At 37.9% G+C, this 17,831-nt stretch overlaps 1 protein-coding gene and 1 long non-coding RNA gene across 3 annotated transcripts; one reads left to right on the forward strand and one right to left on the reverse strand.

Moving 5' to 3' along the window:
• Positions 1–1,502: 1,502 nt before the first annotated feature.
• LOC118621693 lies at positions 1,503–5,219 on the reverse strand. Its single transcript, XR_004957758.1, has 3 exons — positions 5,111–5,219; positions 4,873–5,006; positions 1,503–1,583 (listed from the first exon to the last, which is right to left on the reverse strand). It is a non-coding gene; the product is annotated as an uncharacterized LOC118621693 (long non-coding RNA).
• Positions 1,566–14,908, forward strand: RSPH4A (radial spoke head component 4A). 2 transcript variants are annotated; one of them, XM_036249051.1, is made up of 6 exons: positions 1,566–2,230; positions 5,672–5,906; positions 9,474–10,214; positions 12,187–12,340; positions 13,067–13,184; positions 14,658–14,908. In XM_036249051.1, the coding sequence occupies exons 1-6, from the start codon at positions 1,566–1,568 to the stop codon at positions 14,893–14,895; spliced, it is 2,151 nt and encodes a 716-aa protein (XP_036104944.1). In that variant the 3' UTR covers positions 14,896–14,908. The 2 variants fall into 2 exon arrangements, with proteins under 2 accessions (XP_036104944.1, XP_036104945.1); XM_036249052.1 differs by lacking the exon at positions 12,187–12,340.
• The last annotated feature ends 2,923 nt before the right edge of the window (positions 14,909–17,831 follow it).

A 17,831-nucleotide genomic window follows, 5' to 3' on the forward strand; every position in this document is an offset into this window, starting at 1 on the left:
CTGAAGCTTAAGTCTCATTAGTTCATGATAAATCTGGCTGTGATACAGGTGAAGAAAGGACTTAGAGAAAAGGACTGAATGTGGGATATGTCTTCAGTTAAGGCTGTGGCTCCAGATTAAAGGTTACAATTGATAAAGCAGTAGTATATTCTAGAATAAAGGATAGCATCCTATAAAAAGAAATACTTTCTGAAGTGTTGCAGATAAAAAATACAGACAGATTTGTGGAAGATAAAGAAAATAATCAATTTTTTTTTTTTTATCCTCACCCGAGGACATTTTTTTTTTTTTAAATATTTTGTTCAGATAGAGTGGGAGGGAGAGATAGAGAGAGAGAGAGAAACATCAACGTGAAAGGGACACATTCAGTGGTTGCCACCCACACAGCCCAACCAGGGCCGGGGACAAACTGGACAAACTGCAACCGAGGTACATGCCCTTAGCGGGGACCGAACTCGGGTCTCACGAGACCGCAGGCCGATGCTCTAACCGCTGAGCCAAACCGGCTAGGGCTCATTTTTTTTTTTTTTTTTTGAGAATGATATTGACAATTCATGAAGGAGAAGAAAGATGCCCTCAAGTTTGTTATCGTTAGGATGATAAACAAAATGTACTCAAGATTTAAAAAGAGAGTTTGGTGGTCTTCAATTGGTGCTATAGTATGTACCTAGACTCATAATAAATGGGGGGAAAGTGATAAATATCTAAATATTATTTTGAGATCTATCACATTGTAAATGACCAGGGATAATATGAGCTGTGTTTTGTTTGGGCTCTGGTATCATCATTACATCCTCTCTCTTATAAGAAACCATAGACTATATGGGAAAGTCTGCTGGAAAAGTAACTGGTAAAAAGTCCACCACCACATCAATATGAATAATTAGTATTAAAAGTGACTTGGTCATGTAAAAAAAGTGTCTTTTGAATATGTAGAACATTTAATCTGTGCAATGTTAGTTAAGGAAGGTCAGTTTAGGATTTCCTTGTTTATCCTCCAAAAATTTCTCGAGTTTGGGTTGCAGGATGAGACACCTTTGCCTTCTAAGCTCTCCTGATCTGCACACTGGAGTCTCATCGTCACCTGTACCTCAAGATACGTAAGGCCCGCCTCCCCGCCCCCAAGCTTTGGAAATGCATTATCCCTCTGCTAGGGAACAATTCGCCACACACCGCGCTGCTGGAATCAAACTATCAGATGGAGAAAATCCTCCAGCTCAGGGTCAAGGCTCCTCTTCCTCTGTGCTCCGGTGTCCTACATTTTCTCGGCTTTCCAACCACAACTGGTCGACTGCAGGTCGGATTGGCCGGGCTGGGAAGAGGAGCACAGGCTTCACCAAATCACAAATCCAGGATTTGCCGGGCTCCTCCCTAGAATCCTAGCAACAGTGTTTCTCCCAGAGGAACGCTGCCCGGGGTTGCTATGGAGACAGGACGCTGCAACCTGCGGAGCAACCAGGACCCAGAAATTACTTAATACCTCAGCAGAGCGACTGTCCTGCGTCGACTCCTTCCATATCTGCACGACCCTTTCATCCAGAACTTTTTTCCCCTTGACTTCTTCTATGGAAGACTCGAGCTCCCTGAAGCAAGAAAAAGAAAACCTGGAACGGGGGGAAGAAGGGAGGCCATGGTACCAAATGACAGCGGCTTCTTCCCAAGATCCTAGGCCTGCGTTATCGGAACCCCCAGAGTCGGAGCAGGGGCCTGACACTGGACCCCGGCCCCAGAGCAGCCCACTTCGGAGCCCGCGGTCTGGAGGAAGCACAGCTGTGGATGACCTCACAGGACCAGGTGCGTCATCGCCACCTTCGCCTCCTCAGGAGCCCTTTTCCACTCCTCCTCCGGCCCTGTCCCGACAGGCCCTTGCCGCACCGTGGCAGTCAGTCAAGACCACTGGTGTGATTCCTGAAGCGGTGACACCTCACACTGACCCTTTGAAACAGTCATTTGATAGCGGAGAATCCATTCAACAAATATGCCAATCAAAAGAGGACACCTTTCAACAGTATCAGCAAACCAACGGTCACCTATATGAACCAAGGGATGTGAGCTGTAACGACTCTAAACAAAAAGAACTGAGATTTGACATTTTTCAGGAAGGAGAGTCAAACAGTAATTATGATCTGGATGAGGCTGAGCCTGAAGAGGCCCCCAGCATGCTTGAGATTGCCGTTCAGAGTGCTAAGGCGTACCTACTGAAAACCAGCAGCAAGTCGGGCTTAAATCTGTAAGTTAGGGAGAGAGAGAGAGAGAGAGAGAGAGACAGAGAGAGAGAGACAGAGAGAGAGAGAGAAGTATGGCAAAGAAAAGGGGGTGTGGGTGTCTCTGTGAGAGTGTGTTTAGTTTCTGTGGGTGAATGAAAATGTATTTGAAAAGTCTGTATTAGTATGAGTTCGTGACTTAACTCTTTACATCACAGTACTCAAAATAGGTCTTTGGTGTGGATTCTTCTAGCTTCTTTAAAGACCCTTGGCACAGCCCGGCCGGTGTGGCTCAGTGGTTGAGGACTGACCCATGCACCAAGAGATCACCAGTTCGATTCCAGGTCAGGGCACATGCCCAGGTTGTGGGCCCCACCCTAGTGGGGGCATGCAGGAGGCAGCTAATCGATATTCTCTTTCACTGATGTTTCTATCTCTCTCTCCCTCTCCCTTCTCTCTCTCAAAAGTCAATAAAGAAAAAATAAATAAATAAAAAAGACCTTTGGCACAGAGAAACAAAACCTAGGAATTATGGAATCTTGGGTTTGAAAGAGACTATAAAGATAGTGAAGTCCAAGTGTCTCTCCAAGATGCTTGTAGAAAGTTACACTTTCTACCAGTGATCAGGAGGGAGCGCATGGCTCTAAGCTAAGCATTCTAGAGCTTCCATGGCTTGGTTTTGAGTTCTCTCCAGCCGGTCCTGAGTGAGCAGCTATATCCTGATGTGAGCACTGCAGGCTGAACCCTGAAACACCTGTCTAGGCAAACCAGGGGAACTAGTAACCATAATTTTAAGGTCTAAAGAATAAAACATGTTAATATTTAATGTGTAAAATCTTTCACAAGATTGACCATTTAAAATAGTATTTATAAATTACTGTTTTAAACTACAACTCACTTAAGCTTCAGGGATGTGATCTGCTCATTAGTGGATTCTACTTGCATTTCTCATATAAACCTCTCATCATAATGCCCTGGGTTAAATAACAAGCATGAATTTACAAGCTTTGTTATAAGTCCATAAGAGCTCATTATAAATATGTGAGATCTCACTAACTATTTAAAACCAAGTGCAGTCCGGTGGGTGTGGCTCAGTGGTTGAGCACTGACCCATGCATCAAGAGGTCGCTGGTTTGATTCCCAGTCAGGATGCATGCCCATGTTGTGGGCCCGATCCCCAGTGGGGTGCATGCAGGAGGTGGCCAATTGCTGTTCTCTCTCATCGATGATTCTATCTTCTCTCCTTCTCACTTTCTCTCTCTCAAATCAATAAAGGAAAAAAAAAAATAGCAATGCACACATTTAAGAAACATAAAAATAAAAAAAATAAAACCAAGTGCAAAACCACAAAAATGGGAAAATTTTCTTTACTGAATTGTTTTATAATAAACATTATTTAAATATCTAAGTTTTATTTTATTTCAAAATGCTAAGCCTTTGAGGTAACACATGAATATCTTCTATAATATTCACTATTATCTTTTAAGTATTTTAGAGTCTGTAGTTAATAACTTCTTCCTAAAAATAAACCTCAATCTTTTATATGCAAATCCTATTTGATAGCCATGAGAACGATTTTTGTTGTTGTATAATTAAAACAATCTTTCACTAAAGTACAAGATCTGATATTGTTTTTATTTTACATCGCTGCATAAAAAGCCTACAAACATGGCTTTCTCCTTTGCTGTGATTTTATTAAAACAAATTATTAATCCTCCCCAAATTGAAAAAGCTATAATTATGAATTAATATCTAATAAACATATTTTATAATTTGACAAAAAAGGTGTTCACTTCTTAAAACAATATTTTGCCCGAGGAACTATAAAGCACATATAGATATTACATTAAAACCTGAAAAAGAAAATAAACATTTGGACTTAGATTCTTTGATTTGATGGTGTGCATGGCCCCTTTTTGAGCAAATTAAAGATTCCAGTTACAACCCCAGCTACTGCCTTTATATTTAGTATGCAATATTTTTAGTATGGAGGCTTTTCCAGGAGTTTGAGTACTGAACAAATATCAAGAAAGCTTGAGGAAGTTCTAAATATTCTGGAAAAGAATGATATATTCTTTATCTATATTTCAAAACTGTCCTTTAAATTGGTTGCCCATATGATCTACATATTTTTCTTTGACATTTTAAAGATCTTTTGATGAATACAGATATTAAAGACAAAAAATCAAATGTAATAGCTAGGGTCAATGAGCAGAAATAAAGCAATTATTGAGCATCTATCTCGATTCATTATAATAAGGGAGGACATATATGATGATAACAACAAACAAAAACAAAAACCCAGTTTTGGCGATATAAGAACTGAATGCAGTTGCTGAATGGGAAATATATAATGTATACAGTACAAAGCAGCATATTTGTGATCTCAGGCCCATTCTAAAGTGAGGAAGAATGGTTTTCAGGGATGACCTGAGGACAAAGTGGTTTCAAATGATTTCTTGAGAGAAAGGACATATATAGGGCACAGCAAACAAAGGCTCTTAGGTGGGACTTTACTATATTAAAGTGATTTGTAGTAGATTTACCTCACTGGTGCAGTAGTTATAATTGAACTACTTATTAGAAATGAAATTAGAGAGATATAATGCTTATCCGTGAGAGGAAATTTATGTGAGTTTCCACATTGGACAAAGGAGTTTTACCTCACCTGAGAGCACTTTGACAGACAATTTGGTTCTTAGTAAATTCACACTGCAAGTCTGGTGTTTGCAAGGGCACACCATAGCTATGGCCGCATAGTGGTTAATCCTCTGCATTGTGAAAAGGCACATCTTAGCTGTTCTGTATAAAATGTAATGAATTAATGAGAGGCTAGATGCAGCTTCACTAGTTATGAAATAAAAAGCTAGGGCAGTGTTTTTAATAGAGCAAATAGAGTGTGTTACCTTTTAATAATGGTGAATAATACCTTATGACACTTTTCTTTCAGCTGTGTGTGGGCAGGGGTTGCAATATGAAATGTATGTCTTACAGATTTAAAAGTCACTGAAGTAGATAATGGGCCTAGGAAATGAAACAGAAGAGAACATATCTTTTAAGAGAGTCAGTAAGATTGAGAAATCAAATTAGATTTGGCAAGGGTGGGGAAATGAATGGAAAAGAAGTTAAAGTAAAAAAAATTTAAAATGTTGATCACTTTAAAATATATAACTTAGGGATTTCAACCTCAAATAAAATGTGAAATATTCCTGATGTAAAATATGTATCTTTCTGTGACATGTTTTTCTTTAATATCTTAAATATTCATATCATGTTGGAGGTATTTTCTAAGGGAAATTCTAGAATAGGTTTTTCAGGCTGTGGCAGAAGTGATCATGTTTATTCACTGAAAATTTCTGAAGGCTTTGAGTTGTTGAAGTTTCCTAAAAACCAGCTAACTTTGCATAAAATGCTTTTTCAAATGCTTTTGACATGGGTATTACCTGGAATTTTCCCTTTTTGGGTAGATATGATCATCTTTCTAATATGCTGACTAAGATCTTAGATGAGCGTCCTGACAATGCTGTGGACATCATTGAAAATATCAGTCAAGATGTGAAGATGGCACATTTTAGTATAAAATTAGACACACTCCAAAATGAGAACGAGATGCTTCCAACATATGAAATAGCAGAGAAGCAAAAGGCTCTTTTTCTCCAGGGAAATTTAGAAGAAGCTGACCAAGAACTGGAAGATGAAATAGTAAGTTACTACCATAAATCTGAATAGTTCAATCTTAAGGTTTTATTTGAGGTGAGTGCTTTAAATTCATATCAAGTCTTTTATAGCTTGCAAAATAGTATTTTCAACCTCCTTTCACACCACTCACTTCCTTGTTTAGAGTTTATTTTTCTAATTGTGGTTTAGTATTTTACATGTTTGTGGGGTTGAGGTATTTATAAACCAGAGAAATGTTTTCTTCATCTTTTATATTCCAAAGTGCCTGGTACAGATATGGGACTATAGCTGTTTCTTATTAAATACTTGTTGAATGAATTAATGTCAGGTAATTTAAAATTAGGCTTTAACTTGAGTTGCATATTTTCCCTTTAATTTTACTAGAATAATTAGAAGTACTTCTAACGTAATTTTCATTCTCTTCCAAGGCAACTTCCTCATATTGTGTCTTGATATTATGTATATTATGTCAATGAGACATAATACAAGAGGAGATAAATGAAATATGTCTTTTAATTCCCAGAGACAAATTGTTGAAAATATTTACAGAGAAAGTGATGACAGAGATAAAAAGCTATCATTAGAAAATAAAGTCAGTTATATCACAAAAATTCTAGCTACAAATATTTCAAAATAGTATCCAGTATTCTGTTTCCTAAATGCCTATATGACTGTAATTTATACCACTGAGTAATTCATATATCTACTGAGCTTCTGTGTTCTGTTACCTCTAGATTATTTAAAAACCTGTCTATATGTTTACAAATTTGATGTTAAAATCATATAATTTCAGAAAAGGGCAAAGAGTTTGGTCAGGGAAAAGATAGGAGGGATGAGGATCTGGACAGTAGATATGCCCTCAAGGCTCCCAGTCTTTGTGGGGAGACCCAGCTTGACACAGTGCGACACAGAATACTCAGAGGGAACAGGTGAAAGGTATTAAGAAACTGACATCAGCTGTTCTTTTCTGAAAACATCCTACTCCAAACATTTTTCGTTATGTAGCCACATCCAGAGAAGATGAGTCTGGAGGCAAACAGCATTTAGGGATCAAGTAGAAGGCAGACACTCTCATGGAGGAATTTATCAAAGGTCAAACTCCAGTGGAAGAATGGGGTATTGGGGTATCTATAGGCACAGCGCTGTAAAGGAGGGATCTGTGTCCTAAAACTAAGATTCAAAGTGGGAATACAGATAAACTGGTTTAATCCTAGAACCTGAGCCTCTTAACCAGAGTGAATAAATTTCTCCTAAACAGTAGGATTGGTTTTTGAGCCAGAAATAGTTGAGTCATCAATGAAGATTAAAAGCTCTACCTCAGAGGGTAGAAACATGCAGAAACAGAAAGACAGGTAGGTCCTGGAATATGAGCTTTGTGACCGATTCTGTTCCAGACTTACACGTTTAGAGTGTATGCATCTGTTACTGTCTTGGATCACACCAAAAATCCTACTCTTCATCTTCAGCATTCATTTTTTCAGTCATTCATTCATTAAAAAACATCCAGCTCTCTACTGCATGCCAGGTACTGAGATACACACATGAAAAAGACTTTTCTGACTTTAAGTTGTTCAGTCTAGTGAAAGAGACAAAAACAATTGTAAAGCTGTTTTATTAGTGCAATAACAGAGATAACTTCATATGGTGGTAAAAACAATGTACATACTTTAACTAAAAAAATATCATATTGCTAAACAATTCTGACCATCATCTGAGCAGTCAGAGAGTTGTAGTCTTTTTTATTGTGGAGGAGCTCACCTCGATGTTGATGGCTGCTGACTATCAGGTGGTTGTTGCTAAAGGTTGGGGTGCATGTGACAATTTCTTAAGAGGAGACAACAACAAATTTTCCGCATCAATGGGTTCTTTCTTTCACAAACAACTTCTCTGTAGATGCAATGGTGTTTGATAGTTTCCACAATAGAACTTCTTTCAAAATTGGAGTCAATCCTCTCAAATACTACTGCTACTTTGTCAACTAAGTTTATGTAATATTCTAAATCCTTTATTGTTGTTTCAACTATCTTCATTAAGAATAGATTCCATCTCAAGAAATTACTTTCTTTGCTCCTCCATAAGAAGCAACTCCTCATCCATTAAAGTTTAAAATGAGATTGCAGCAAATCTTTTTTTTTTTATTAATCCTTACCTGAGGACATTTTTGCATTTATCTTCAGATAGAGCGGGAGGGAGAGAAGAAAGGAGAGAGAGAGAAACATCGATGTGAGAGAGACACATCGATTGGTTGCCACCAACTGAAGCCGGAGACAAACTGCAACCAAGATACGTGCCCTTGGCTGGAACTGAACCTGGGTCTCTCTAGTCTGTGGGCCAACCCTCTAACCGCTGAGCCAAACTGGCCAGGGATAGGCTCTACTAATTCAAGTTCTCTTTCGATTTCCATCACATTTTAGTTACTCCCTCCATTGATGTCTTGAACCCCTCAAAGTGATCAATGAGAGTTCTTCTGAACTCCTGTAAATGTTGATATTTTGACCTCTATCTGTAAATTGCAAGTGTTTTTAATGATATGTAAAAAAGTGAATCCTTTCCAGAAAGTTCTCGATTTACTTTGCCCATATCCATCAGAGGACTGTGGCAGCTACAGACTTATGGCATGTATTTCTTAAATAATAGATAGGACTTAAGCCTGGCTGGTATGGCTCAGTGGATTGAGAGTTGTCCCATCTATTGAGAGGTCCCAGTTCGATGTCCCAAATTACAATAGTAACATGAAAGAGCACTGATCACAGATCACCGTAACACGTATAATAATAATGAAAAAATTTGAATATTGTTAGAATTACCAAAATGTGACAGAGACATGAAGTAAGCAAATGCTGTAGGAAAATAGTGTTGTAGGTTTGTTTGATACAGGATTGCCCCAAACTTTTAGTTAGTAAAAAATGCAGTATCTGGCCTGGCTGGTGTGACTCAGTGGTTGAGTGTCAACTCATGCACCAAGAGGTTGCTGCTTCAATTCCCTGTCAGGGCATATGCCCAGGTTGTGGGCCAAATCCCCAGGAGGGCATGCAGGAGGCAGCCAATCTATGTTCTCTCTCATTGATGTTTCTACCTCCCTCTCTCTCCCTTCCTCTCTCTCTAAAATCAGTAAAGAAAAAAAAATGCAGTATCTGCAAAGCACAATAAAATGAGATATACCTGAATAAACATATATAAACATATATATTTATATGTATAAACATTTTCTAAATACATGTGTGTAGGTAAGTTGTAGTATATTTTATTATATTAAGATAGTAAAGGGGCCACTTAAACATTTTTCTTATTAACAGGGGATGTTGAATTTTTATTTTTCATAATGATTATTAAGTTTTCTCTGCCTAAGATTCATATATACAAGATTATTATAATATATTGATGAGTGTAAAACACAATGATAGAAGCCATATTAACAAGCAATTAGATAACTGAAATTCACAAATTAATAGAGTGATTTAAGTCTTGAAAGAAATATCAAAGAAGTGGTATAGAGAGAAAGTACAGCTAATAAATATGTTTAAAATGGAAACAGGACACAAGCAGTTCTCTTTATAGATAACATGTTAACCACAACATCTGTATTCCCAGGCAGAAAATTCTCTTCCAAATGTAATGGAGTCAGCCTTTTATTTTGAACAAGCTGGAGTTGGTTTGGGCACAGATGAGACATATCGTATATTTCTTGCCCTCAAGCAGCTTACTGACACCCACCCAATCCAAAGATGCCGTTTCTGGGGTAAGGTCTTGGGTCTGGAAATGAATTATATTGTAGCTGAAGTGGAATTCCGTGAGGGAGAAGATGAAGAGGAGGCAGAAGAGGAAGATATGACTGAAGAGAGGGGCAACGGAGAGAGTGAATGTGAAGAAGGCGATGAAGATGACTTACCACGGTCCTTTTACAAGGCCCCACAGCCTGTACCAAAAGAAGAAAGCAGAACAGGTGCCAACAAATATGTCTATTTTGTTTGCAATGAACCAGGAAGACCATGGGTGAAGTTACCATCAGTTACACCTGCACAAATTGTTATTGCAAGAAAAATCAAGAAATTTTTCACTGGGCGATTGGATACTCCTATCACAAGCTACCCACCTTTCCCAGGAAATGAGAGTAATTATTTACGAGCACAGATTGCCAGGATTTCAGCAGGGACCCATGTTAGTCCTCTAGGATTCTATCAGTTTGGTGAGGAGGAAGAAGAGGAGGAGGAAGAAGAAGAAGGTGGGAAAGATAGCTTTGAAGAAAATCCTGATTTTGAAGGCATCCAAGTGGTTGATCTGGTGGAATCCCTATCAAATTGGGTTCATCATGTACAACATATTCTCCCTCAGGTAGGAGATTTGCAATTCTCGATCTATCAGCACATATTTATTAAATTCGGTCTACAGTGCACACATATATTCAGACTCTAGACAGAAAAAGAGAGCATTGAAAAAATAAAGTGAAATCAGAGTACTAAATAATTGCCAAGTAGTGAAGACCTGAAGTCTTCAAACAGATTTTTATTTCCAAACAGAAATAAGATAATTATTTCTATGGAGTATTTGACAAGTTGTATAAGGATTTATATTTGTGTTTGTTGTGAAATTATTTTTATTTGTTAAATATAGATGTATGCACTAATTTTGGGAACAGTTCTTTTATTCTATTTCTATAATACATGGAGATTTTATGCCAAGAACATTAAAAGATTATAATAAAAATAAAAATAAGCAAACAGTGTTAAATAAGTTATATAGCACATATTCTGCTAAGTGCTCTTTTAATAGCACTTTATATGCATTACTTCATTTAATACTCATAACTGTATAAAAACTAATAATATCCTTATTTTACAGATGAGGGAATTGGGGCAGAGTTTAGAAAATGTAAAAGAAGTAATATGGCTAATAAGCAACAGGGTGAGATGTGAGTAGACATAACGGATCCAAAGTTCATCCTTTTTTTACCAAATTAAAAAAAAATCCTCACCTGAGGACATTTTTCATTGCTATTCAGAGAGAGTGGAAGGGAGGGAGGGACAGAGAAAGAGTAAAACATCGATGCAAGAGAGACACATTGATTGGTTGCCTACCACATGACCACAGGTTTGGGGATCAAAACTGCAATCCAGGTACGTGCCCTTGATCAGAACTGAACTTCCATCCCTTCAGTCCATGGGGCAATGCTCTAACCACTGAGCAAAATTGGACAGGGCCACAATTCCTTCTTTTAATCACTCTGCCATACTGCCTCATCTGCAGGTAGAAAATCTTCTTTATAGTTGGAACTACATATGACTTATTCGTATATATCTTTAGATAAGAGCTAATTAGATCAGGAATTATAACCCCCAACCTTCATACCTAATCTTATTCCGTTTTTATTAATAATAGTATTATTTAGATCTTTCCTAGAAATTATTTATTACAAATTAGTAAAATGCATTGTTAACTTTTTTTTACTAAGTCTCTGCTAATTTTTTTTTTTTTTTTTTTATCCTCACTCGAGGACATTTTTCCATTTTTTGTTCAGGTAGAGTAGGGGGGAGAGAGAGGAACAGAGAGAGAGAGAGAAACATCGATGTGAAAGGGACACATCGAGTGGCTGCCACCCGCACAACCGACCAGGGCCAGGGACAAACTGCAACCGAGGTACATGCCCTTAGCAGGAACTGAACCCGGGTCTCTCAGGACCGCAGGCCGACGCTCTAACCGCTGAGCCAAACCGTCCAGGGCGAGTAGCTGCTAATTTTATTTTATTTTATTTATTTATTTATTTATTTATTTATTTATTTATTTATTTATTTATTTATTTATTTTTGTCCTCACCCGAGGACATTTTTTGATATTTTGTTCAGATAGAGTGGGAGGGGGAGAGAGAGAGAGAGAGAGAGAAACATCGACGTGAAAGGGACGCATCGAGTGGTTGCCACCCACACAACCCAACCAGGGCCGGGGACAAACTGCAACTGAGGTATGTGCCCTTAGCGGGAACTGAACCCGGGTCTCAGGCCAAAGCTCTAACCACTGAGACAAACCGGCCAGGGCATCACTGCTAATTTTAAAATATAAATGTTTTATAATGTAATGTCGTTGGCAAATTCTTGAAATAAATAGTACAATCTTTTGCTTGAAAAAAAACCTAGATCATAATAGCACTTGGTAAATGTATGTTAAATGAATAAATAAAAAAATGAATGAATCAATGATTAAATTTAATCAATGATTAAATTTCCAGAGTGGAAATTTGTTAGATAATTGCTTCAATCCAAATGAATACTCTGATATTTTAAGGTCCTCATCTTACAATATCCATACTCAGGGTCGCTGTAATTGGTTCAACCCCATACAAAAAAGTGAAGAGGAAGAAGAAGAAGATGAAGAAAAAGAAGAAGAAAAAGAAAAAGGAGAAGAACCTGACTACATAGAACAGGAAGTGGGGCCTCCTCTCTTGACACCAATCTCTGAAGATTTAGGTAATTTTACACAAACTTTATATGTAATTACTGTGTGCATTATACTATATGTACATATACCATGTATATGTATACTGTGTAATATATATGTATACTATATATACTATGCATATTTAATACTATATATATACTATATATATAGTATAGTAATAATACATATGTATAATATAGTAATTAAATATACACGGTATACAATGTACTATATATTTTATATATAGTGTATATAATATATGTATATCACATATATGTATATACTATATATATATTCCATGTATATATAATACACTATATCTATATATCTACACACACACACACACACACACACACACACACACACACACTATAGTATATGGTAGGGAATATAGAATGTAGCTGGCCAAACCACAACTTTCTCTGACAGAAGTTAAAGAAGTGCTATGCAGGAGGAAACATAAGTAGGCTGCAGCCCTTACTGAAATGCTGACAGTTATCTTGAGCATCATTCTTGTCTTGCATTCTACAGATGACCAGAAATACATGATATTGCTATATAGTGTATAAATATCCAAATTTCATTATTCCACAATGTTCATAAAATTCTCCCTGGTTTGATGTTAATCTACTGATATTTTAACATTTTTTTCTATGTCAAATGTGTTTTATGATTTACAAAAATAACTTCTCTGTGACACAGTATATCCTTGTCTATTTAGGAGTTAAGCTTTTGAATTTCTCATTGATTTATAGAGATCCAGAATATACCACCTTGGACAGCACGACTGTCTTCAAATCTCATTCCTCAATATGCTATTGCTGTTCTCAGATCCAACCTGTGGCCTGGAGCATATGCCTTTTGCAATGGCAAGTAAGTATCTGACAACTTTCAAAGTTATTACTGTGATTGTTTAAGTTCTGTAAAGTATAAGTCATCACTGGAATCCCAAGTTACTATTGTTTTGATTCACTTTTAGCAAGATATATTCAAACATTTGTATTATACAGTAAAGCATCAAATTTAGAGAATTTAGACCTCTGCCTTTTCATCTGAATTATTCAATTAATGAAGCTAATACATGTTTTTCTTCTATAATTATTAGAATAGTTGACATTTATTTAATTGAAGTAATTATAAGCAGTGTTTAAATTAGTTTAAATCTCCCATTATTTTTGTTGGAAATCTTGATAAAAGATAATTAAAATATGTATTATTTATGCCATCATTTTTCAAGAGAACTAGGATCAAGAGGATGCTGTCCTTTATCCCTTACTTCCTTGTGTCTTATGCTTCCATTTCTTACCTAATAACCAGTGTCAGAAGCTAAGCTGAGCTGAAGAGAGAGCTGAGCTGCTAAATGTTAGAGGTCATTAAAACAACAAGGCTGCAAATGAAAGCATGAAAAAGCACTGTGATGGTTGCAGCAAGAGAAAGCATGATTCCCTCCCCTGCTCCTGGACCCTGTTCCACTTTTCCCCCATGGAACGGCACACTGGTGGAAGGTCAGGTGTATCAGCACAGATGTGGGGGTCATAGCTCTGATAAGGGAGTCCCTGACATAAAGCTCTTGCAATTTTATGGACCAGGGGGTCAGGGGAAGTGGGGGAGAGCTAGGGAAGAGTACTGGATACTGAGAGTAGAGAAAAGTGCCTTTAAGGTTTCCCCTTTTCTAATCTAACCCCCATATGGAGGCCTGGGCAGAGGTACCTGAAGACCTTTACTGGTCTCAGATGGAGACCTAGAAGTAAAGGCAACTGAGCTAGGAATGGAAATATGTCAAGAGCATGACAGTCCAGAGGGTCCAGAGATGGAGACTGCAACTCCCCTGAGGCTGCAGTGTGCTGACTGTGCACCGAATCTGGTGTGGAGAGGACCATTTTCCTGTTTGGCATGCCAGGAAAAGCCTTTGTGATTGCCCATGGTTGGGCCTGAAAAATCCTATATAGGCCTTTAACCATGAGCCCACTTCTCCCCCAGCCAAGAGTTTGCTAGGTTGGAAACTTTTAAATTATTTCTAACTCTAATAAAGGGAGTAACTTTTTAATTTAGTTTTTTTTATTTTTCTGAAAATAAATAATCAAAGGCTATGGTTTGGGTGTAGGGTACATTTTGACAGGGTCTGGCCCCATGTTTTTCTTTTAACCAATGTAAGCAGCTTGGATCATAGAAATGCCCTGTGCTAGAACCATTTAGGGGTATTTCACTTCTAATGCATTTTAAATGTATTGTTTTAAAATTCTGGGACTATGATACTTTAAGCACTTCATCATTACAAGAGAAGGAAGGTCAACTTTTCTTACTGAAAAATTATGTAATGATCATCTACATTTTTTTAACTTACAGAAAGTTTGAAAATCTCTACATAGGCTGGGGTTATAAATACAGTCCAGACAGCTATACACCCCCAGTTCCACCACCAGTTTGTCAAGAATTCCCCAGCGGACCAGAAATTACAGAACTGGCTGACCCCAGTGTGGAAGAGGAGCAGGCGTTCAAGGCTGCTCAAGAAGCAGCTGTACTTCCAGCCAAGGAAAACGAAGACACTGATGAAGATGAAGAAGAGGAAAATGATTATGACTAACAAAAATAAAATTGGGTGCTTGTTTCTGCAGTGTATATACTAAATTAAAATTGGCCCAGTTTTATGATACTACTACTACTACAAACTACTGATGTATGTCTAACTATAAGTAATATATATAATTGGCAACTATTCATGTGCAAAATGTTACTCCCTGAAAATATCAAATTTGGAATTTCATATTTGGAATTATTAATATGTACTTATAGAAAGGCTAAATGAATTTTTCAGAGGATGAATGATGTTCTACATCACTCTTCTAAGAGCTACAACTAATGCTTTTTTTTTTTTGTTTTCATGTCTCAGGTTTAATTTCTAATATGGCAAACATGAAAATATATAACATACAAAAGCTTCTTGGGCACTTCAATATTTTTTGTGTCAAGAGTTATTGAAGCCAAAATATTGATAAGGAGAGTTTATAATTCCATCACCCACTTAAAGACTTTGTGAACACTCAAATTTTTAATCTTCTTACTTATTACTTCTTAAAGAACTTCCTTAATGTCTCCTTTCATCCTATAGAAATTGGTTTGCTCTGCTTGGGAAAAATCGGTTTGCACAGAGATGGCTAGCGGGGATATCTGGGACTTCAGACTAATATTTCCTACCACTGCTTCTCTAAAACTATTATTTTCATTCCCTAAAAGTATTTTTAAGCCTTGTACGTGCCAGGTACCCTAAGGCTACTGACTGGCAGTTTGCAGGTCACTGATCTACAAACATTGCTTATCAAATACTTAGACGGTGCATTTATTTACACTTGAGTAGTTTAGGAAGCACTTCTAAGAGGTGGAGAACTAAAGGTAAATAGGTCATAAGCAGCACCAAGTGTATTCTGGTAAAGGACTTTGGGCTAAAAGGAGGGGAATTTTGAGAGTGGCGAGATGAGCCTGGAGAGGCAGGCAGGGCCCAGATAACGTGGGATGTCTGGATTCTACCTGTGAACAAAGAAGAGGACTCCACTAGGAAGCGACAAAATCACATTTGTAATGAACATTTGGCTTCAGTGTAGAAGATGCACTGAGAGACTCAAGCCAGGGAGTCCAGTTAGCAGGTTATCACATTATCTAGGTGAGAGATAATGATGGCATGAAAAAGGATAACTGCAAGGGGATATGAAGTAGAAACCTGGTTACTAGTGTGAAGAACAAAGTATTAGAAAGGATGATTTCCAGAATTTTCCAATTGGCAATATTGCTCATTCTTGAAGTGCAACTTTCAGTATTTGATGGAGTAAATATTTATTAAACTTCACTCAACTGTACTTTCATTCATTGTTCATGGTGTAGTAGACATTTGTTGTTTCTCTTTTTTTTATCCTCACCTGAGGACATTTTTTTATTTTTTGTTCAGACAGAGTGGGAGGGAGAGAGAGAGAGAAACATTGATGTGAAAGGGACACATCGAGTGGCTGCCACCCGCACAACCCAACCAGGGCTAAGGACAAACTGCAACCGAGGCAGGCGCCCTCTGTGGGAACCGAACCCAGGTCTCTCTGGACCGCAGGCTGATGTTCTAACTGCTGAGCAAAACTAGCCAGGGCTGTTTCTCTTTTTTGTTGTTTGATATCCATTTCCTGATCTACCCTGATTTCCTTTGAGAAACTGCCTCTGTCTGTGGCTTAAACATCATGGCATCAGAAATGCCCTCTGGAATCTGAATTGAGTAGAGACATTCTACCTCGGCTTCTACCCTGATTCCTGCTATAACTTAGACCAGTCTAGCCTCCAGAATTGCCTTGGTCTTGACACAGTGCCCTAGTTACCTATGGATTCTGTAAGCTTCTCTGATAATCTTTCAATAAATTTCGTTCTGCTTATATTGGCCAGTGTACAATTCTTTTTTGCAACCTTACATAGCATATCCAATATGAATCCGAACGTTTCTTTCCTAAAGGACACATTAAACACGAGACTCTAAATCTCGGTTGTACAGGTAAGAGTGTGAATATTTAACAAAAGCAAATCTCTCTTTTCAGAGCTATGCCTGTTAACTATTAAGGTTATTTCTAAGTGGTGAGGAGAAAATTTCTTTATATATGCTTTACAACAGAATGTTTTATTAGTAAGAACATTTTTTTTCTTCTTTATTGATTGAGAGAGAGAGGAAGGGAGAGGAGAAATAGAAACATCAATAAGAGAGAACATCTAGCCCTGGCCGGTTTGGCTCAGCGGTTAGAGCGTCGGCCTGCAGTCCTGAAAGACCCGGGTTCGGTTCCCACTAAGGGCGCGTACCTCGGTTGCAGTTTGTCCCCAGCCCTGGTTGGTCGTGAGGGTGGCAGCCACTCGATGTGTCCCTTTCACATCGATGTTTCTCTCTCTCTCTCTGTTCCTCTCTCTCCCTCCCACTCTACCTGGACAAAAAATGGAAAAATGTCCTCGGGTGAGGATAAAAAAAACAACAACAAAAAAAAGAGAGAACATCTATTGGCCGCCTCCTGCATGCCCCCCCACTGGGGATTGGGCCCACAACTTGGTCATGTGCCCTGACCGGGAATGGAACCAGCGACATCTTGGTGCATGGGTCGACGCTCAACCACTGAACCACACTGGACCACACTGGCTGGGCTATTAGAAAAAGCTTTTAAATTAAATTTATTGGGGTGACATTGGTTAATAAGATCATACAGATTTCAAATGTAATTTCTATGATACATGATCTGTTGCATTGTGTGCCCACCACCCAAACACTGGTAAGAATTTGGAAGTGAGACAGCCTGGGTTCACATCCTTGACTACGAAAAAATTTCCAGGCAAATCACTAATCTTGCAGAGTTTCAGCTTCCTCTCATACCAATAATAGTAGTTCTCTCATAGAACTATTTTGAAAATTACACTAATTAATGCATGAAAAATACTAAAAGACTTAACACAATTAGGACCCAATAAATATTACATATGACTATTATACAAATCAGTTTCTGAACCATGGAT

Source organism: Molossus molossus, unplaced genomic scaffold (genome assembly GCF_014108415.1).
Source record: "Molossus molossus isolate mMolMol1 unplaced genomic scaffold, mMolMol1.p scaffold_m16_p_8, whole genome shotgun sequence".
Taxonomy (NCBI): domain Eukaryota; kingdom Metazoa; phylum Chordata; class Mammalia; order Chiroptera; family Molossidae; genus Molossus; species Molossus molossus.